The sequence below is a fragment of the Delphinapterus leucas genome, chromosome 8 (assembly GCF_059928025.1).
Source record: "Delphinapterus leucas isolate spDelLeu-1000000601 "Yukka" chromosome 8, BTC_Dleu_Yukka2, whole genome shotgun sequence".
NCBI lineage: Eukaryota > Metazoa > Chordata > Mammalia > Artiodactyla > Monodontidae > Delphinapterus > Delphinapterus leucas.
The window spans coordinates 78577300-78599222 of NC_143136.1; the positions used below are offsets into that span (position 1 = coordinate 78577300).

General features: G+C 42.4%; 1 protein-coding gene across 1 annotated transcript in view; it reads left to right on the forward strand.

Annotated features, from left to right (window-relative positions):
- The first annotated feature begins 1844 nt into the window (after window positions 1-1844).
- Window positions 1845-21923, forward strand: part of CACNB4 (calcium voltage-gated channel auxiliary subunit beta 4) — a 156960-nt gene continuing 136881 nt past the window's right edge. The window contains exons 1-2 of the mRNA XM_022569720.3: window positions 1845-7846; window positions 9780-9939. Coding sequence (XP_022425428.1) covers window positions 9934-9939 — 6 coding nt within the window. The 5' untranslated portion in view covers window positions 1845-7846; window positions 9780-9933. The remainder of the gene's footprint in view (window positions 7847-9779; window positions 9940-21923) is intronic.

The window sequence follows — 21923 nt, forward strand, 5'->3', positions numbered from 1 at the left end:
TAGACTAGACTGCATGGATTATGATGGAGGCAGTGTCATCAGGGCTCAAAATGTGGGTTTTCTTTTCATGTTTGTCATTCACTTTCTGCATCCAGTATTTATTGAGGCTCTTCTGTGGAATGAAGCATTTAGGGTACAAAGCTGAGTAAGACATGGTTCTTGCTTGAGTTGTTCATCTTGTAGTAGAAAAAACAGGTCTGCTGGATGAATTATACACTATTATGTGGTAGGCCCATTAGTAGAAGTCTAGGAGCATAGAGGGCTATGGGAGTATAGAATGAGTGTGTGATTGTCTGAGGGAATTGGGGAAAGGCTCAGTGACATTTACCTCGGACCTTCAAGAAAATGAATTCACTACTTAGAAAAAGTTGAGGGTGAGATGTTCCCAGACAGAGGGAACATTGTGTGCAGAGGTATGAAGGTATGAAAGATCATGGGGTCTTCTCTCCATCACCCCCCCAAAAAAATTCCATCATTATATAAATTGTTTTTTTTAAAAATAAAGGCATTGTTAAAACAACACCTCTATGTCACACCTAGATTATTTAATTTGTAAGAATCTGAATCTGAACAACTCTCACCCAGTCAGGGCATGAAGACAATTTGTTGAGGACCCTCTAGGGATGTTCGTATTATGGGTTTTCTTGGCTCTAAAAAATCCACATTTCGTTTCGTGAGCTTTTTGTTGTTGTTGTTAGTCACTGCACTGTTTTGGCAGCCCAAGTGCAGAAGTGGCCAAGAGTTCAAGGCCATTGTGAGTTATTCGCATATTTATTTAAAGCTCTGTGTGTGCAAGGCACTGTGCCTGGCAGCGGGCATATGTGGCGAGAAGCTGCCGGATTCCTTTTTCCATGGAACTCACATTCTGGAGACAGATGTTAATTCATCAGCTTCACTACTGCGTGTTCATGGGGGCGTGGTGGTGGGAGGGGTGGGGTTTTAGGCAAAGGGCTCAACTAGATGGAGCCCAGTGGTGGGAGCGGGTGTGATGGGGGTGTCCGAGAAGGGGAGGCTGGCTCTAGAGGAGAGAGGGAAGGAGTCAGAGGTGCAAAGTGAGGGCTGTGAGGAGAGAAATGCTGAGGCCATGCTAGACCGTGTTAAAGGTTTGAGTCTTCGCTGTAAGAGCAACGGGAAACCTCAGAAGGTTTCAGATAGGAGCTGACATGATCTGATTTCTGTTTGGAGGAGATACTAGGTACTTAGTAAGAATTCATGGATGTTTACTGGATGACCGAATGGATCTGTGAAAAAGAAACGAAAACAACAACAACAAAAAACATGTTATCAAATCAAAGAAAAAAACTCCCCCAGGGAGAGGAAAACCTGAATTTCTACCTCAAGGTGGTAACAAAATAGAAAATAACCTTTCATAAATTTTACATTGAAAAAAAGGAAACTGTTTACTCTTTATAGCAAATTAGGAATCACTGGAAAATGGTTTGCCCACGGCCATGTAGTAAGTTGGTGGCCGATTCATTTCTGCCCTGTTCCCTGAGTGAAATTGATCCCTTCCTTCCTCCTTCCTGCTTCTCCTGCTGAAGCTTTGAAGATAAAGGAATCAAATTCCTCTCCAGCTCTCCTCAGAGCTTATCCAAATGTGAGAGCTCTGATTGGTTCGGTTTCTGTCTGAAGGATCTCCATGCAGCTCTCTGGAGGATGCAGTTGCCCATCTTCGAGTTCCCAGCCTCTCAAGTAGTGCAGAGTGGTCAGCAATTGAAAGTGTAATGATTAAATTAGCATTGATCATATGAGCTAAATGATGTATAGGCGATGGGGAGGAGACCAGCTGGACTAATCTCCTCAGCCCCTTTTGGCAGAAGCATGGAAAATAAAGTTGTGTGAAGTTAATGACAATTGTGGCTGCGTGGAGTGTTTTTGCCGAGAGATTGGCATTTTTTTTTTAACAGAAATTTCAGAAAGCAAGAGATTTCTGAGTAATACGTCAATCACGGGGAGGTATCTGTCATTTTCTGGCAAGTGAATAGGCCATGGGAATTTTTTTACCTTACCTACACTCACTCTTTTATGAATTATGAAGTATTATTTTTTTCCCGGAGCCATCAAGAGTGGCAGAGAGGAGGAAAAACGAGTCCACAGATTCATTCTTCCTTTGAGTGTCTCTAGGGTTTTTTGTCTCTGCCTTTTTATCCCTGTCTCTATTTCTCTTTCTCACTGGCCTCTTGCCTCCTTGGTGAGAACCAGTCGTAGCATGTGTTACAGGTTTTTTGCAGGGGTGCTTGCTTGGCAGTGGGCTGTGACAGGCTGGGGCAGCCAGGGAGTGGCTGGTGGAGGCGAGGGAAGTCAGAATTCTAGTTTGGGGAGAGGCCGGGCCGTCGGGAAGGTCAGGTGCACGTGGTGCGCCTATCCCGGGGCACACGGGAAGGATGCGGAGCTCGGAGGGGTGGCTGAAGGGCTGAGGTGTCGTCAGGCCAAGGAGGCCTGGGAGTTCCTGCCAGCTTCAGCATAAGGAGCAGTCAGCCTAGCCAGATGAAGCAGGTAGGCAGCCGGGAGGAGGTTGGCATGAAGGTAAGTAGGGCAGGGGGAGGCAGGATGCTGGTCTCGGCTCTGCTGGCTGAGACCAGGGACCCAGGTGGAGATTGAGAGGACCAGGCTGGCAGCAGGGACGAGGAATCCCACCGCAGAGGCAAAGGGCACCAAGTCTTCAGGCCAGAGCCCAGAGATGAGAAGAAGCAACTGGTGCTTGTGCAGCCTCGAGTTTGTACCACACATCGTTCTGAGCACTTTTCTTATATCGAGGCTTTTCATCTTACACGATAATCTTGGGGTAATCCTCATTTTACAAAGGAGGAGATGGAGGTACAGAAAGGCAAAGTAGCTCACTGAGTGTCATCCAGCTGGGAAGAGGCACCACAGGGATATGCAGGCAGCCTGGCTCCAGAGTCCCTGCTCTTCACTAGCCTGCTCTGAAGAATCCCGGTGACGCCGCTCCTGGGAGTACCATTCACACGAATTGCAGTGCATGGGGGCCCTTGGAGCTGGGCGATGTAGGCGGCCCTGATTCCACACTACTCCCTTTAAAAAAAGACTGATTCTTCACTCTGCCTTATGATGTGCCAGGCACTTTCTGTGTACCTTTTATACATTTACTCATGAAGTCCAGAACTCTTTTTACCTCCATTACAGATGAGGCACAGAGAGACGTAAGGATACACCTGCCTAGGTAGTTATAACGGTCTAATTTCAAACTCGGAGGACTACTAAAAGGGCAGTCAGTTTGTAGAGTTTTGTTTTGTTTTCACTCTTTTGTCTGCCCTGCCGGTACCACCTGTCTGAAGCACGCCAGGGGGGAAACAGAGGTTAGAATATTAACGTGCAAAATGCCATATATGTTTCTAGAGGGAAATAAGTGTATCTGTGCTTGCAGAAGAGGGAGAAAATCATCTAGTACACTTAGCCACTTAGAAAAACTTAAAAACAAAGAGCAAAATAATCCCCAGGGTTAAATTGTCAGGCAGAGACCTTGGGCTCGTGTTCTAGTCCATAGAGCCAATGAGAGTCCAAACACTGTTCTTTTGTCTCTTCCCTGACCTCTCAGAGTCCTGCTGCAGAACACATAACCTCACTGGCTTAGAAAGTTAAATTCTGGAGAAATCTGTGGGGGGAAATTAGATAGCAAAATTTCCTTTTGTTTCCAAATCTGTACCAATTGTCTTGATGACAGCTATGTAAAACTCAGAGCTAATCAGCTGATTCTCGGCTTTTCTCTCCCTCTTCCCCTCCCTTTCCAAACAAATGGAAAAGAGAAATGCTTGTCCTTTGTATTCCACCGTCAAATCCATGGGTGTGCTGTACCACAAAGCCCAGCCCAGGTAAGGAAAAGCAACTCCATGTCCCTAAGTTTGAAGCCAACAAAAACTAGCTGAATGTTGCCTTGAGCTGCAGAAGAGAGCTTCCCTGATTTGTCGAGGACCACACCATTCCCTCCACTGAACTGAGCTCAGTTGAGACATTTGTCAAATTGCAAGAATAATCTCTATACGGAGAATCACGTGGAATTTAGAGAACAGAATCACACAAACAATGCCTTTTCATAAGGTCTTTTGACTTTGAACTGTTGATCGTGGTGAGAGATGACTTGAAAGGAAACACAGTCAGCAGGGCACCCTCAAAATGGGAAGACGCCTTTGGGGGCTGTGTAGTTTTGGAGGCTACTCAGGGGTGAGAGGTGGACAGGTTATGGGGAAACACTGAAGCAAGGTGACCCAGGAGCTTTTCAGACTGATCCTCATTGTAGCTGGAAATAGAAGTAGACCCAGGGGAGGGTTGGTTTCTCTTTCATCCTCTCAATCAATCATTTAACTGGAGAACTCTTCAAACCAAAACGAAGACGGTGCCGATCCCTCACTTGATGTTCGTCTCTTGCTGCAGTGAAATATGACACCCTTGAAATTTGGTCCTCAGAACTTAGACCTGATAGGATATCAAGGCCCTTTCACCAAAAGCTAGGGACTTGAGATGATCTGAAACAGGCCCAGGAAGCTCCCAGGGACCTCTCGCTACTTCTCAGCCAGCTCTCAGTTCAGAGAATCTTGGGACAGGAATGGCCAGTTCCAAGAGCCCCTTGGAGTTCGAGTTCACTTTTGTGGGAACTTCTCAGAGTTCCTTTGGGGAAGTCCAGACTGAGTCTCTCACTGGCTGCCTCTGGAACTCTGGGATCAGCCTGAGCATTGGGTTGAGACCTTTAGGTGACCTGTACGTGCAATGCTTATTCTATGGAGATCGAAACACTAGGGGCAGACTCCCCAATCTATTAATTGATTTTCAGTTGTCAACTTGTGGGTGGGTGACCAAATAGCTTGTGATTAGACAGTTTTTAGAATGAAAGGAGTGGGAAAAATAGGGGTTTTCCCATCAAAGTGACCCCCCCCCTTTCATTTTACCAAATTCCTCCTGGGAATACACCCACTGCTCCTCATTCCTTATCTTGAAAACCCCCTCAAGAAGGAGCGGGGAAGGAACACTTAAGTATAGAAAATTATGGCTTTGAATACATCAGTTTAACCTTTCTGGGTATTAAAATGAGGGCTGGATTAGGGGACCTCTGGGGTTCTCCCACCTCTAACAATTTGCTCAGCACTTTTCTAACCTGGGAAGCAGGCAGAGCCCCTGCTTTACGTCTGTTCTTAGTCCTTGAGGGGTTTGGGTGTAGGGTTGCTGGGAGTAACCACAAGCTACTTTGCTTGATCCAATGCTCCCTCCTGACGGCCGATCCTGAGTTATCTTCCTTACTGCCTACATTCGTATATCACAAAACGAGCCCCTGCTCTTTAAAGACTTTCCTTAGACCCTTACATTGGCTGTTGGGAAATGCAGGAGAGGAATTGAGCCATGTACAGTTTTCCCAGTAGGGGGCAGGTTCTCTCATCTTGTTGGTGAATTATGGAAGTGAACGGCTTCTTCCCACCCGCCCCACCCCCCCCAATTTAGATTCCCATTTAAAGATATTCAGGAAATATCTATACTCTTGGTTGAAACAGTAAAATAAGGAAATGATCTGGAAAATCTAAGGAGAAAAAAGACCCTCTTGCCTTGATTTTCTGTTGATTCTGCCTAAAATATCACATGGCTGTAGTTAGAGAGTTAATTAAAATAACAGAATCTGATACAGGAATTTGAGCTTAGAAATCTTTTGGCCCAGTCCTCTTGCTTGATGGAGGGGAGAGCTGAGGTTAGCCTGGGAAATGACTTGCTCCAGGACACACAGTCGTCAACAGGTCGGGCTGGCACTGGGTCTCTTTCTTTGAAATCCTGCCAACTGTACCCATCCGCTTCTGCCATCCTCCTGGTGGCACAGATGACCTCCTGTATGAACCCTACCATTTTCAGGCTCTGAAGGACAGGTGAGTCCCTTTGGCATCTTTTATATTTGAAAGGATTGATGCTGTTCCCAAAGTGTGCAGCTGTGATTGGAAGACCTTAGTGGGTCAGTGCAGACCTGGGCGAACTGTGCTCGACTCAGCAGTTGTAGCTCTCGTGTTGTTCTTTGTGACTCAAATTTGTTCCTTTAAGAGTTACGCTTTTCAGAGATACTGGCTTTTCAGAGATACGGGCCTCATTTCCTGGGTCCAGGGCCAGACAGTTACTCCTGTGCTGAGTTCCCATGAACTGCAGCCAATGCCTTCAATGAAACAGGGTTGTAATTGATAAGTGTTTATGTTGCGCTTTAGATTTGCAAAGTCCTTTCTCTGGGTTATTTCTTACCTCAATTTGGCAGGTGAGGAAACTGAAGCCCATAGAAGTGGTGACTGGTCCAGAGTCATCCGACCAATTAGTGAGGAAGCTGGGCTCAGCCTCTGAGTTTCTGGGTCATTGTTTTACCCCTGTGAGTCATGCAGCTTCTCTAGATTATGTTCGTTGCTCCTCACCAACTTCTTTTTTTCCCAAATTTAGCTGGCTTCTTTTACAGTGAGCTATAAAGCTCTTCTGTTTCAAAGCTGCAGTACCTTATTGGTTGACCAGGAAGCTGCGAGTATCTAGGTATGCTCCAGTGTGAGACCTGTCCTAGGTGAAACCGAGCTGTGGTGTCATGGGAACTGGGAAGGCAGTGGGACTTTTCTGATTGGGTTTTTGGAAAAAGATCAATGCTGCTTTAGGAATATTAAAGGTCTAAGCGCTGGGGAAAAGGGGATTTAAGCTAAAACGTTGGCTGTTGCTTAAAGGCTATTAAAAAAAATCAAGCTAAAAAGATAATGGACAATTTTGCATCTACATAAAGGTTTTGAGAGTTTTTGGCTTCGTTTTCAAACTTCACCAGTTGGGTCACAAAGGTACCTTCTTGTCAGTGAGGCAGAGAGATTTCTGTGAGAATATCAAAAACTTTCACAGTAGAAATTCTTTTTTTTTTTTTTTTTGTGGTACGCGGCTCTCTCGCTGTTGCGGCCTCTCCCGTTGCGGAGCACAGGCTCCGGACGCGCAGGCTCAGCGGCCATGGCTCACGGGCCCAGCCACTCCGCGGCATGTGGGATCCTCCCGGACCGGGGCACGAACCCGTGTCCCCTGCATCGGCAGGCGGACTCCCAACCACTGCGCCACCAGGGAAGCCCCACAGTAGAAATTCTTTTACAGTAGAAATTCCCACAAGAAATCTTACCATCTGTTTATTGTTTTTCTTTTATCTTGGTTTTTAAAAAAATTTTAAATGACTTATTGCCTGTTTGACTTCAGTTGCATCTGTTAAGTACAGGTGTTAGATAGAGATGAGTATCTGTTCACCTGTCTTTACACAATATTCTCTGAAAAAGAATTTGTTGCTCCCCATCCCCCTCCAATTGTGCGTTTCATTAAGAAGATAAGCAGTTGTGTTTAGAGTATTCAATCGCCCGCCTTTCCCAACATACCAAGCAGCCTTTTAGATGTTGATAAGTGTTTGCTGCAGAACTATATGATCCAGACGAAACAGGAAGCAGCTGTCTGCTTGGTAGGGTGCTCCGAGCGGCCCTCCACTCACCGAGGGAGCACTCTTCAGCTGACTGAAGCAGGGGAGCTGAGCCAATCAGAGGCTGCTTTCCTAGCTCAGTCACCAGTCTGTGGTTGAGGAAGGGTTCTGCTTTTTTATGCTCTGTTTGGGAAGGCAGATAAAATGCCAGCTCTGGACCGCCTCTGGGGATAACCTCACCCTGTGCGATGTGAATGAATAGCATCTTGCCTGGTAAATTCACAGCAATTGATAAGGCAGGTGCAATTCTTCCAAACAGGCCTTTTCTGTCTTTACCTCTAGCTGTGGCTTCTGTAGCAGTTTTGTTTTCGCCTTGATAGAGGTGCTCTGGATTATCAGACCTCCATGTATGACAATTTGTACCTGCATGGAATTGAAGACTCGGAGGCTGTAAGTATTTTCACAGATAGCTGATTTCCTCTCCCCTTCTCTTCTTCCTCCCATTAACAACCCACCCCCCGCGCCACCTTATTTCTTAGGCAACGCAGGGAACATGGAGCTGAAAGCCAACATCATTCGGGTGATTGCTGGCTGCTGTGTAAATGTTCTCTGTATAGTTTAGAGTTGACTGAAATAGTTCTTTATTATATAATGTCTTGTCAAGCAAAAAACTAATTAGGGTGATAGCTGAGGGATCTAAGGGTGTAGTCTGCCTGGATTTATACAATACTTGGTCCGCGTTTGATCTGACAAGGGATAACTGCTCCTCGCAGACCGGCTTAAACTATGCAGAAAGTGCCTATGTTTTCCAATAGCAGGGTTCACAGAAAAGGCTCATTCATTATATAATACACATTGTATTGAGCTAGGGTGAAGGAAGTTCCTCAGCTGTAGCTGTATTATGTGCTTTCTGGCCAAACAAACAGTGCAGATCTCCTGCTTCTTTGTTAAGGAAATCAGATGCAAAGGTTGTGGTCATATAACACCCCAGTGCAGAGGCAGGAAGTATGTCCCTATACTCTACCCTGGAAGCCCGGAGTAGGCTCACTTGTGTTTTGGCTTAGAAAACTGGACTCCCTTCCCTCCACAGGTCAGGCTCATATAATGTATTAAAATCAGGATGAAGGTGGTTTTGAGAAATCCCTAAAATCATACCATCTGAATGCTAGCTTTTGAATCCAGGGTAAAGCTGATGACTGAATCTTTCTTTTACTATTGCTAGTGGTGGTTCTTGATGTTTTTCATCAATTATATAGAAACCTTGCAAGGTAAAATGATTCGGGATGGGAATGGGACCTGCTGTGCAGAGCCTGCATTTTCTATGAGTGCAATGCCATACATGTTGCTACATTTGAAACAGGAATGTGTTATATAAGATTCTCTGGCTAAACCACCAAACAAACAGATTATAACAGAAAAAACCCCCCTATGCTATACGTCAGTGCAGACGTATGTATCAAATGATGTGCTAGCCCTGAAAGATAGAAACCCTCTGTTCTGATGAGGTATCCCATTTTCCTGCCTGTCTGCGTGTGAGCTCTCACTCCAACTCTGTTTCTGCAAAGTCTCTCTGGTGTTGCCCAGCGTGCTCGTAAATTACCAACCTGTCAGTTTACTGCAAGGGACTGTAGTCGGAAACGGCGGTGGCTGAGATAGAGAAGGTCCACGTTGGCAAGTGGGATGGGAGGATGCAAATGGCAAGTACAGGAGTTGAGTGAACTGCTTCCCCGGCTTGGTTCTTCGGGAGGTCTGATTATTTCTCCTACCCCTTCTCTCCACACTCAGTTATGAAACATGTGATGCCTCATTGAATTGCAACTTTTCGACCCTTGGTTTTAAACTTAAGTGGATTGGACTTATTGCAGAATAACCCAGTGATGTGAGACACCGGCTGCTCTGACCAGAGTTGGCTAGGAATGAATGTATCCAGCACCTTGTTCTCCAGAACTGTGTACATTTCAGATGCAGTGGTTCAGAGGGGAGCCATTATAAGTATAAAAACATGTTTTTTCCCCTCCTGGTCCAGCCTCCCAGGACGGCCAAGCTTTTGGGTGGGGTGGCAAGTACTGAGTGCAGTGATTTGAGTCCGTGGCAGTAGTTGATGGCGGGTAGTGCTAGGTACTGCAGTGCTCTGCTCCGAGTGACTCAGTGGCGGCTAGCAGGCTGAGATTCTCAAGGCTGTGCACGTCTGCAGAGGCAAGGCAGGTGGGAAACTTGAGGAAGGAAGAAAGGCACCTGGCCCATCCTTAGTTGAAAGAGAGTAGGGGAGGCTTTCTCATGGGTGGGATCGGAAGGGTGTCCCATAAATCAGAGGGGAAGGCAGAGGTGTTCGGAGGGGTGAACTGTCTCTGAATGCTCATTTGAGTTTATTTGTTTTTATAAGGAAGAATAATGTGATGTGTTACCCAAGATGGTGTGAACAAAGCTTCAAGCCAATGGAGAAGACTAGGCCTAAATAGCTGACCCGGTGAAGTGAAAAATAAAGCCACACCTGGAGAGCCACATCCTCCGCAGTCTTTCTCAATGCCAATGCATATATGGCTGTAAGTGTGGGGTTTGCCCAGATCGAAGCTAAGCTCTCGGAACAGGTCTGGTGGATAGGTGTGGAGAGGCTTTTCTCAGACGCCCAGCTGCAGTCCGAGAATACACAGTCACTAAAAGCTGAGCACAGCGCTTCCTTTGGGGGGCTGGGGAAGCCACCCACATGTGTCCCACCGCTCTGTGCTGTTGAAAATGTCTTCGTGGGGTGTGCGGGGTTTTACCTGTCATAAGTGATTCTATTCAGTGTGTTCACACAGTCAGCCTGTAAAAAGATCATCTCGCCTGGGGACAGATATTTTATTCTGAATAAGAACAAAGTGTTATTGTACACTGTTAGCACTGCACCTCCCCGTAGTATGAGAGAGATTTTGGTACTGTGATGCGAGGCCTTTTTATAAGAATCTGGTCTAGAGGTAGACAGTCTACTCCGGGTACCCTAGATTTTTGCTCATAACCTCTGTGTTTCTCGTACTGTGTATATACAGTGAGAGGGGAACAGGAGCCATGCTGCGATACACTCAAGTCGGGGCATTTTAGACTCGAGTCCTTTGGAGCCTTTTTGGACAAGTCCGTTAACTTCTGCTCTGGTTTCTAGGAGGGTAGTTAAGTGTCAGCATCATTTAGATTTGCAAGGAAGTACAGAAGACCTTTGGGTGTCCCATAGCAAGGCCCTGCACAGGAGTGGGAGGTTTCACACAGAATGTCACATCACTCCTTTTGTTGCCTTGACGTGGATAATGGAGTGTGTGCTCCTAAGTGGGTCCACACCCAGCCCAGGTCAGTTACTTCCATCATGCACAGACTGTGGGAGGGTTGCCCCATTCCACCTTCCCCGCCCCCCCTGGGTCTTCAGGCAGCTCTTGATGGCCGAGATACTTTTCACTGGCTGAGCCCCCAATGTACACTATCTGTTTTTTATCTGATGCACAATTGATTTTGATAGATCTGCTCCTTGGTATACACATCTTATAAATGGATTCATTGCATATTTTGACGTTTGAGAAATCACTATAAGAACAGATTGTTTTCACTCGGCAGGGGTATTACACAAACAGTATGAGGGATGTTCTTATAGGGATAAATGGAAGAAGCACATAAGTAGAAAAAGTTACCTAAAATCCACCCAGAGATGATTGCTGTTAACATATTACTGTGTATCCTTTCAGACTGTCATTGTACATGTATGTATGTCATTCTAAACCTGCTACTGTGTATTGCATTCTGTGAAGTCCTGTTCTCACTTGATAAGATATTGAGCACATGAGGACTAGACTGGCCTGTGCAGGAGACACTTTGCAAAATTTAAAGTTCCTACATGGACCTTCTGGAATTTTGAGCATTTTAAATGAAATACAGATTCTTAAGAGTATTTTGTAAATGGAAGCCAGGCTTAACTGCACATTAAATTAATAGCTGATTTCTCTGACACAATTTGTTCCTTTTCCAAATGCTTAAATCTGAATGTAGAGGTAGGGACCTGACCTTTTTCAATAAAAAAGATGATCAGATCATAATCCAAGGCATTTACTAGGAAGGGAAATATATTCTTGTAAGTGTTTTCAAACACAGAAAGGAGCCATAGTATATTTATTAACACTATTAGAACTCTTAAAGTGAAGGTAAATTTTACAAAATCTAATGTGTACGTATATATTAAAGCACGTATGTAAATTTACATCTACTTACATATTATAAGGATAACTATATGTTAATTATTTAAACTATTCATTTTCTATAAGCTGTGTAACTATGTGTGTTTGCCTAAATGTCTGTGTACCCATAGATGTACACACACTGTACACCCTCATACATTCATGGACATTCACGTCTAGATAGATCCATGCTTTGCTAATTAATGGTTAACGCTAAGTGGGAGATTTCTGCCATAGAACTTTTGGAGAAGGAAAACTAACTGCTTTTGACATAAAGATACCCAAGAGGGTTAAAAAACAACACATCCCCAAGAGAGTAAATTATTGCTACTTCCAATGATTATAATAGAGTTATTAAATATGAAGGTATGTCCTTGTGCTTGTTAGGAAGGAGGATAAATTTCAAACAGAAGGCTTTGTGTGTTTAGAGACCTTTGGAAAAACACTCTAGGGATAGTAAGGCTTAATTTTCTTTTGGAAATGTTTAGACCAGAGGTCTTTATGGTTTGGTATATCAGAAGATCCCTTCTGGGGTTAAAAAGTCTTTCTGGCCTATTTCTAGGGAGTCAGGCCTGTTTTATGAAAGAATCTGTCACTGGCCAGAGAGAAAAACCAAATGCTGCTTATGTGTAATAAATTTGACTAAGAAAAAAAACTTGTTTTACTCATTTGAGCAATTTTGGTGTTTGTCCCGAGTCTGTTAAGTAAGTGGTGAACAGAACCTTCTCTTCAATCAATCAGTTCTTAGCAATATATATTGAAGAAATGATTTCTAGATATAATTGTCGTGGAGCTAAAGAGAGAAATTCCTTAAATCTGGTCAGAACCCATGAATTTGCCTCTCCAAGGTCATCAGTCTTGCCTCTTTCTTGGTACTTTGCATTTTCGAGCGACAGAGGGAAGCATTAGGATCGACCCCCAAGTTTCCTCAGGGGCTTCTGTATCTCCTTTCCTGCTGGTGTTCTGCTTCCTATTCGATTATGATGAGTCAATCAGGACTTTAGAATGTGGTCTTCTGACTCTATGTGTACACAGTGAACATTACATTATTCTGTGGTGTAAGATGTTCTGCAGGAAGGTCTGCAATAATGATGAAAAAAACATGCTTTTAGGGTGAAGGTGAGGAGGCATCCCATTGCCTTAGCCCTTCCCTTTCCATCAGAGTTCAGCTTGGATCTTCTTTCTGTGTGGACAGTTCTCATCATTCAGTTCACCATCTGCCTTAAACATCCCTTACCTAGGTAAACTAAGCCACCTGAGGAGGACAGGAGACATAACTGAATGCGTTAAGTTGTGTTCTTTTTATTCCCTCTCCCACTGGTCCTTTACAGTAATCATCAAGTCATGAGCTCAGATTTCCATGAAGCTAAGTTAAAAATTGCACCAAGAAAGCTGCATAGATAGACACTCTGTATGCTGATCTAAATCAGGCTGACTTAGTTGCCTGTAATGTGTTTGCATCGGGCCGTGCAGACAGTAAACGCAGCAACAACTGTTACACTGCTACCCAAGGTGAGGCCCCGTGGAGCAGGTGCCTGGGATCTTACTTTTGGAGGATGGAGCACTAGTAGTGTGTAAACTCAGGAGAGTTCACATAAAATAATGGGAAGCCGATTGGGAGCTGTAGATTTTTATACCTTGGACTTTGAACTTTTTAGGACTTGGAAGAGTCTATGATAAAACTGTGCAGCCCAGACAAAAGGAAGGTGACCCAGATAGCTCACATGGCAGTTTTTAAGATCTAAATAGAACAATCCTTGTTCTCACTATACATTTATGTATTCTTTTATAGCATAAATATGTGGTTTGAGCAATAAATACTTTTCTCTCTCTTAAATGGTGCCACAGTATCAGTACTTCCTATATCCTATTTTTTTCTTTTGCATCTGTTCTCAGAAATATTGAAAAGTCTCACATTTAAAACAGGATGTTTGAATTTGCTTTCATTCCTTTTTCATTCAAGGGAATTGATCTAAGATAGTACATCTTAACATGAATATTGGCAGCTGCCAGTTATCCAGGAGCTTGATTGTGTAGTTTGTGAATAACTTAGTCCTCTTATTTTGCCTTTTTTGTTCCTATTATTCTGTAATCCCTCTCTTCTTCTTAACTCTAGCATCATATAGGAAAAAGAATCTGACCTCCAGTGTTATTATTCTATTAGCAGATTTGTTGAAAAGTTCAGTGAGTGATAAGATTTTAATTAAAAGTATCTCTCAATCATTTTTAACCTCCATAAAACTTAAAAAAAAATTATCTTCTACTGAACATGGCTATGAGCTGGGAAAATGTCAAGTTTACTTTTTGTGTTTTGTATTATGAAACATGTGTATGTGGTGTACTAGTGTTGTGATTAAAAACAGAAACTCAGGGCTTCCCTGGTGGCGCAGTGGTTGAGAGTCCGCCTGCCGATGCAGGGGACGCGGGTTCGTGCCCCGGTCCGGGAAGATCCCACATGCCGTGGAGCGGCTGGGCCCGTGAGCCATGGCCGCTGAGCCTGCACGTCCGGAGCCTGTGCTCCGCAATGGGAGAGGCCACAACAGTGAGAGGCCCACGTACCAAAAAAAAAAAAACCACCACATATACTGTAAGTGTTTTCTGCTCTTATTATTATACATATAATGAATATACTTATGCTTTTGGGAACTAAACATACTCCTTCCTTGGCAGGTTTTAATATTCCCACCAAATCCTGTGGTTTATTTTCAGAGTACTTGCATGGCTTTTGACAGTGATTTCCAAAAATATTATAGTAGTTGACAGGTAAAAATATGCACTAATCTCCCAAGGCCTTATGATTGGTTGATTGGTCCTGTTTTCAGAAGAGGGGGTGGTAGTGCGTAATTGCTGGGAGTTGGAGGTTTTGGTCTTTGCCACTTACTAGCAGTGGCCTTGAGCAAGTCATGTAATCCCTCTAATCCTTAATATTTCCTCCTATAAAACAAAGAGGTTTGGGCTTCCCTGGTGGCACAGTGGTTGGGAGTCCGCCTGCCGATACAGGGGACGCGGGTTCGTGCCCCGGTCCGGGAGGATCCCACGTGTCACGGAGCGGCTGGGCCCGTGAGCCGTGGCCGCTGAGCCTGCGTGGCCACAAAGAGGTTTGACTAGATAATTTCTAAGGTTTCTTCAAATCCAAAATTTTGTTCTGTTTGCTGATAAGCAATTTCTTCAGTTGGGGTACAAATGCCACTATATGCCATTTGATTTTTGAACTGATCAATTACCATGGTGTTTTATGTATGCTGACAAAGGGGTCAGGATTTGGACCTTGAGTCTTTTTCAGAATCTTTGAAGGAAGAAGGTGTGTGTGACACACATCTTTGAAAGGACTAGATGTTTGAAAAGGAAGATTTTTTTTTTTATCTTAGATTTTTAACTCTAGAAGCCAAAAAAGGATGCTTTTCCTATTGCTCATTTGCTTACCAATACCCACAGTGCACTTCCAGACCACAGCGATTTGAGGTGGAAACATTTGAGTCTCATCTCTAAGAAAAAAAAAAATCAAAGGCAAAAGCTTTCTGAGAAGTAAGCTTCTCCTAATTCTTATTGATGATAGAGGAGAGGTATTTCTTCTTTAGATTATCACTGTCTTTCCTTCTTAGTTGTGCACTAGGAAAGTATTGACAAAAAAAGTTTAAATAATTGTTTTGTGATGGTTGTGATGTTTAATCATCAAGAATGTTTATTGTTTGGTGTTTTCTTGCTTTACAAACTTGTCTTCAGCTCAGCATTATTATCCTTTGGGATGTACTGAAAACAATAATCAGTCAATAGGAAAACCCCAGGAATAGAATAAATTCTAGGAGATATTCATTATTTTTTATAAAGTCATTCATTACTTTTAAAAGGAGTGACTGTGCCAGATCTGTTTGATTTTCCTCTATGATAAAGTGAAAGGCCACCAAGATGAAAAAGTAAAGAATGTTTACTTCAGCCACAAATCAGATATTCTCTTAGTGTTTGAATGAAGTAAGAGTTGGAGGCAAATATTTATCAACAAGCTAGAAAAATGTGATGACCATCATGCTAAAATAGTTAGTGAGTAAACAGATTAGTTCCCCAGTTTATTTCCAAAGAATCATTATTGATAGCTTAATATTTAATTTCAAATGACGTTCCAGAGATTAATGTCTTGGGGTTTATTTGATTCAATGGCTCTACTGATCCAAGAGATAGAATTAAGAATTTATTATTAGACTTTCAAATAATCTCACATTTGATCATGTTGTTGTTGCTTAGAATATAGGGATGGAGTTATATATTTATATCATGTAGGTGAAATTGGTAAGGTAGGGAAGCGCAGAACATTTCCTAGTTATCACGATGCACAGGGCCTGCTGTGAAGTGCGAAGATGCTGCAGAATAGAGTAAGCATTAAAACCACACAGGTCCAAAAATGCTATGTTGATACTTGATTTTACAAAGAAAAGATGCTTGATAGTCACATTTAATTATTAGCTAACTAAAAACCAAATATTTGGTACATAAGATATGATGTGTCTTTCTAGAGTCCCAATGTTAGTTTTCTTCTATATTGTAACAATTTCTGAGGTCATATAGTGTATTTTATTGACCCTGAGGCATCTACCCCCTCACACACACATTTTGATACATCTAAAATTGGGCTACATCTTAAAATTAATGGTATCTCATAGTTTTATTGGTAGCTTTTTCCCCTAGTGATACATAATCTGATGTTGAGTCTTAAAATCATTGTTATCTTAAATTCAGTGAAATGAGGTATTTAGGAAAATATATTTAAGCAGTAAAAAACCATATAGTGTGAAAAATTTGTCTTCCTTGACTATCTCCCAACCTAGTCCCTTCCTCAAAGGTAGCTGTTCTTAGCAATTCAGTGGGTATCCATTCAGACCTTTTTTCTATACATTGATAGACATGGATATTTAGAAAAACATACTTACAAGCACATATATGCTATTTGTAATTTAAAAAATTATAAATGAGATCATCATAAATATTATTCTGTGACTTGGCTTTCTTTACCTAAAAATGTACCATGGGTGTTTTTCCCTAACAATTTATTCTTTTTAATAACTGAATGACATAATGACTGTGTAGGGTGGATTTACCATAATGAATTTAGCTCATTGATAGATTTAGAATATTCCCCATTTTCAATCCTGCAGATAAATGTTATGGTTCATATTCTTACATATGAATCTTTGCATATACATAGAGCATTTCCCCAAAATAGTTTCCTAGAAGTGAAATTGCTGGGTTAGTACATTTTAAGATTTATAGATATTGGTGAGTACTGTAAAACATTTTTATATTAAAATAAATATAAACATTCTTTTTTCATTGAGAATAAACCAAATTAGCTCAAAATTTTATTGTGAAATATAAGACTTAAAAGAACTTTCTCGATCAAGGGAAACAGCGTTAGGCTGAGGCTTCCAGGTTCCATAAGAAGAATTTATTTACTCTCTGTTGTAATGTTATTTTAAAAAACAAAGATTTGAGAAGTTGCATCCACGCCCCCCGCCCCCGCACTTCATTTCATAAATGAAAAAACTGAGGCTCAAAAGCGGTGAGGCAACTTGTGCAGAATGACCCAGATAATTTGTGGTGGAACTGGCCCTAGAACCTCCTCACATCTCTTTCTAGAGCAGTGTTCTTTTTACAGTGCTGAATACCAGGGTTAATAATATAAAAAATTGGAATAAACCACTGAAGGGTGATATAAGCAAATTATTTTGTATGGTGCTTGCTTGACAGCTAACAAAGCAGTTGGGAGTTGGGAGAATATCCAAGATAGAGACTAGATTGCTCTCTGACGCAAATGGTGAGACCTTTATCTAACTTGGAATCCAGATTAAAGTTGCAATTTCTTTCAAGCTTTTTTGTTTGCTATTGCTTTCTGATACGATTTGAAATCTCCAGTCCTTGACGGATTAAAATGATAGTGCATCCATAAAACTTAAACGAACATTAAAAACTCAGTGTTAGAGAATGTCAGAAAGAGGTTTTGTGTTTTAGGAAAATGTTGGCGTCTTCATTATTTGTATGCAGGTCTTGATGACATTTGCATGTCGATGCTACATTTGGCCCTAGCCAAGAGTGACCAAAGTTCCATTTTTATTCTTTCGTATTTTCAGTTCATCTCCATGAGCTTCCAATCCAGGAAAACATTTGCATGATTCAGTAGTGATATTTTTAAAAGGTAAAAATGGATAGCAATATTTGTCAAAGGTAAAAGGAAACGACACGTTCTGAGTAGGGGGGGCGAGAGGTCCTTGTATCAATCAGAATCTCTACAAAAAACAGATAGCATCCTCAAATTAGGACAATTTGAGAGGGTTTAATAAATTGAAAAGGTGTTGGGAGGGTTTAAGGGAAGCACGAGGTCTGGTAACTGCAGAGCTGTTACCACCCTTAGGCTTAATGGGACCAGAAAAAGGCGTGGTTATGGAAACCTAGGAGGACTGAGTCCTGTCAAGAAGGCTACCTCGAGAAGGATGCAGCTTTGCCTGTGGAGGGTTGCAGCCAGCCTGAGGGCATCCCACGGGGAGGAAGCTAGGGGATTAATACCCTAAGCTCATTCTCTCCCCTCACTCTGGACTCTGTTGGGGCTCCCACTGACTAAACCCAACCAGAAGCCAAAGAGTAGGGCTTATAGGTCAGCCATGCAGTGTAAGAGTAGAGTGGGGAAGAGTGGAGGCTGATCTGGAGAGGACGCTGCTTTCATGCACATTGTTATTGGGGCTTCTCTGTGTATATTCATGTCAACAGATGAAAGCATGTACTCGGAAGACATTCCTAAAACATACCTCCGAAGATGCCAGTGAAGCTCGAGGTGCTGCTGTTGGTCATTTTCTTTTTTTTTTTCTTTTGAAAATAAATTTATTTACTTATCTATCTACCTGTCTATCTATCTATTTATCTATCTATCTATTTATTTATTTACGGCTGCGTTGAGTCTTTGCTGATGTGCGTGGGCTTTCTCTAGTTACAGCAAGCGGGGGCTACTCTTGATTGTGGTGCACGGGCTTCTCATTGCGGTGGCTTCTCTTGTTGCGGAGCTTGGACTCTAGGCGTGCGGGCTTCAGTAGCTGTGGCGCACGGGCATAGTTGCTCCAGGGCATGTGGGATCTTCCCAGACCAGGGATGGAATCGAGTTGCCTGCATTGGCAGGCGGATTCTTAACCATTGTGCCACCAGGGAAGTCCCTTTTGGTCATTTTCTATTGGCAATGTGTGTTGCCCTTCATATGTGAAAATAGTTATACTGAAAATGGTGACCTGGATTTTAATAGTGTTTTGTCTAAATTAAGATTTGGATTACTTCAACAAGGTCTAGCAATGGGAGAAAATAAAAGATTTAAATACTAGTTTTGTGGAGAAAGCTTGAGAAGTTAAGCTGTGCGGGCTCCCACCACAATACACTAAGATCTCTGCAGATAATGAGCAGATACAGAAAAGCGTGGATGAGACCAGCCTGTGGCTCAGCTCCGCTCCACTGTCATGGCTGAAGCAGAATTAATTCTTAGGATCCCTCCTAACGTCATCACATTGTGATTCCCAGCACATAAAACAGTGGGAGGTTTGGTGGGAGTAAGGATTAGCGCTGGGAGATTTTACCATTCTGATGACAGCCTCCTTATTAAAAGATGTATTGACTTAGTGGAGCGGGGGTGGGAAGGCTAAGAGGAGTATTCCCTTTACAGTGTTAAAGCGGAAATTGTTTTGTGAGGTTATACGAAGCCCATGGAAAATACTAGCTTGGAGACCAGACTTTGCCATTTTGGGTAAAGCTAAACAGACCTCGTGTGTCTCTATTAAAAAGTCCACTTGACTGCTTGCCAGTTATGCAGTGTAAAATTTGTGAAAATCCATTGAGTTGCACATGTATATGGCATGTTTCTGTATGTGCCTTATACTTCAGTTAGAAGTTCTGTAAGTCTCTTTTGGGGAAGCAAGTGAAACTAGTGGGATTCTGGAAGCTGGGATAGAGATTAAGGTTAGGATGGGCATAATGAAGGCCCTTGCTTCCCATTGTTAGAGCCTGAGAAATGTAGAGGGAGGAGATTCCTACACTGACTATGTGCCGGAGGCTCTGAGTTCAGAAGAGCTCTAATCCATGACTGGTGGACCAGTTGGCCAAGGATGGGACACATGACTCATCACTGGGAGATGGGAAGACCATGCCCTTCCAGCGTCTGGAGCAGAACGTTCTCTTGTTGCTTGGTGCTCCTCTTGGCCTTTTGCTTCACCACCCTCCCTGGGACAGATTACTCACTATACTGGTGGTTACCTGCCATGTACGGTAGATGCCTCACCCCTCTAAAAATGATGATTCCTAAGGTAAAGAGGACTCAGAGTAGATTTTCTCTCTGCCTCTAGCAGTGTCTGCAGGGTCAGAACCAGGCTGTTTTCAGTGGTGAGAGCTGGTCCTTATGCTTACAGAACAGTGCCAGGGCATCAGCGCAGAGCCAGTTCAGACAACAAAGAATAAAATGATGATTGCCATGCGTCTCAGTTGAGGTTTATTTGAATAAAGTGCTAAGATTCAGATGTTTACTCTTGGAAGAGTGTGTGCTTGGTACATGGGTGTACTCAACAGAGAGGTGCTGATTAAGTCTTTAAATACTAAAGCTAAGATGGCAAACATATTACGTGAACGCTGAGTGTTTTCATTTTGAAAACTTATCTACTTATAAAATAATATACATTATTTTTAGACATTAGTTTCTCATATTATTTTTATAGCTCTGATTCTTTAATTATTGCTACTACAGAGTGTTGTAAGCAGGGTGAGGTAGATCTTATAATTATTATAGATGCTTTCATCAGCTGTGGTATCTTGAATGGTGCGCGCGTGCGTGCATGTGTGTGTGTGTGTGTGTGTGTTTTAAACTCCTTGGATCAAAGTTACAATATAAAGAACTATGCAAACTATGCAAGATATTATAACTATCAGGGTTTTCTTAGGACTGAGTAATATGTTGATAAGTGTGATATTGTTTTGCCCTGGTTTTGAAATATACACTGTATAAAGGTAGCTTTGAAAAAAGTTCTTCGTGCCACATTCCAAACTTAGTGGGGGTGAACTTCCCAAAATATTTTTTAAGAGAAAAGAAAAGAATACAAAAAAGACAGAAAAATAATAAGGAAATGCATAGCTTAGTTTCTATGAATGTTTTGATTCATATCCCTTTTAAGTAAAATATGTTCTGACTGTAAGATGTGCAACTAGTTAGATTTTTTGCTTGAGTGTTGCATTTACATAGAGTAGCTGGCTTGCAAAATGCCAGCCAGCAGCCAACTCAAATACTGAAGATTTGTCTAACTTAGTGACTAGTTTAGTAGGAAGATATCTTGAGGACGTTGCAGGGGAGGCACATATCAGATACCTAGCTCTGGAAACTCAGCCAGAATTTTGTCAGCAGTGATCTATCTGATTCTTAGGGTATTTGATTTTCTTCTCCTAATTTAGGACTTGCAAAGATGCTGTGAGCATAAAACCTCACCTCCACATACTTAATTGAAGAGGATAATTTTGAAGTTCAAGATTGCCTTCCTGGAGAAAACTTGGGTATACCCATCAGGCTCTGAATGTAAACTATACCATTTCTTTTTATTTTTAATTAAAAATAAAAGTGGGAGGGGGCGGGGATTCCCTGGCAGTCTAGTGGTTGGGACTCTGCGCTTGCACTGCAGGGGTCACCGTTTCGAACCCTGGTCAGGGAACTAAGATCCCACAATTTTGGGATCTTAAATTTTGGGACAAAAAATTTTGTCCTGCAGTGTGGCCAAAAAACAATTTTTTTTTGTTTAAATTGAAGTATAGTTGATTTACAATCAACTATTTGATTTCAGGTGTACAGCAAAGTGATGCAGTTATATACCCTTTCTTTAGAAGTGTAAAAAGTGCCCACTGTCCCCTAAGCATTTATGTTACAGTGATTTCTGAGATTACCCCAGCCAAAGACATGGATAGACTTTGGAAGCATTTCCCAATTTACTGATTGGGGCTTCTTCTGCATCCTGATTCTCCAAAAAATTATTGGACCTTTCTGCAATACTGAGGGACAGATCAGACACTGATGGATAGTCTTCTTTATTGTAACTCCACATAATGACACTGGCCTCCAATTTCAAAGGAGCCCTTATTGTAGATCATGTATTACATTTGTGTTCTGCAGAACACACTTTGGGGAAAATTATTTGCAGTAGGTAATTGGGAGCTACTGAAGGATTTTTAAAACGGAAAGTGGTATGATCAGATGTGCATTGGTCAGAGTGAAGATAGATTTGTGGAGAGGGAGAGTTGAGGCAAGGAGTCCAGTTAGGAAGCTCTTGAAATAGTGTAGG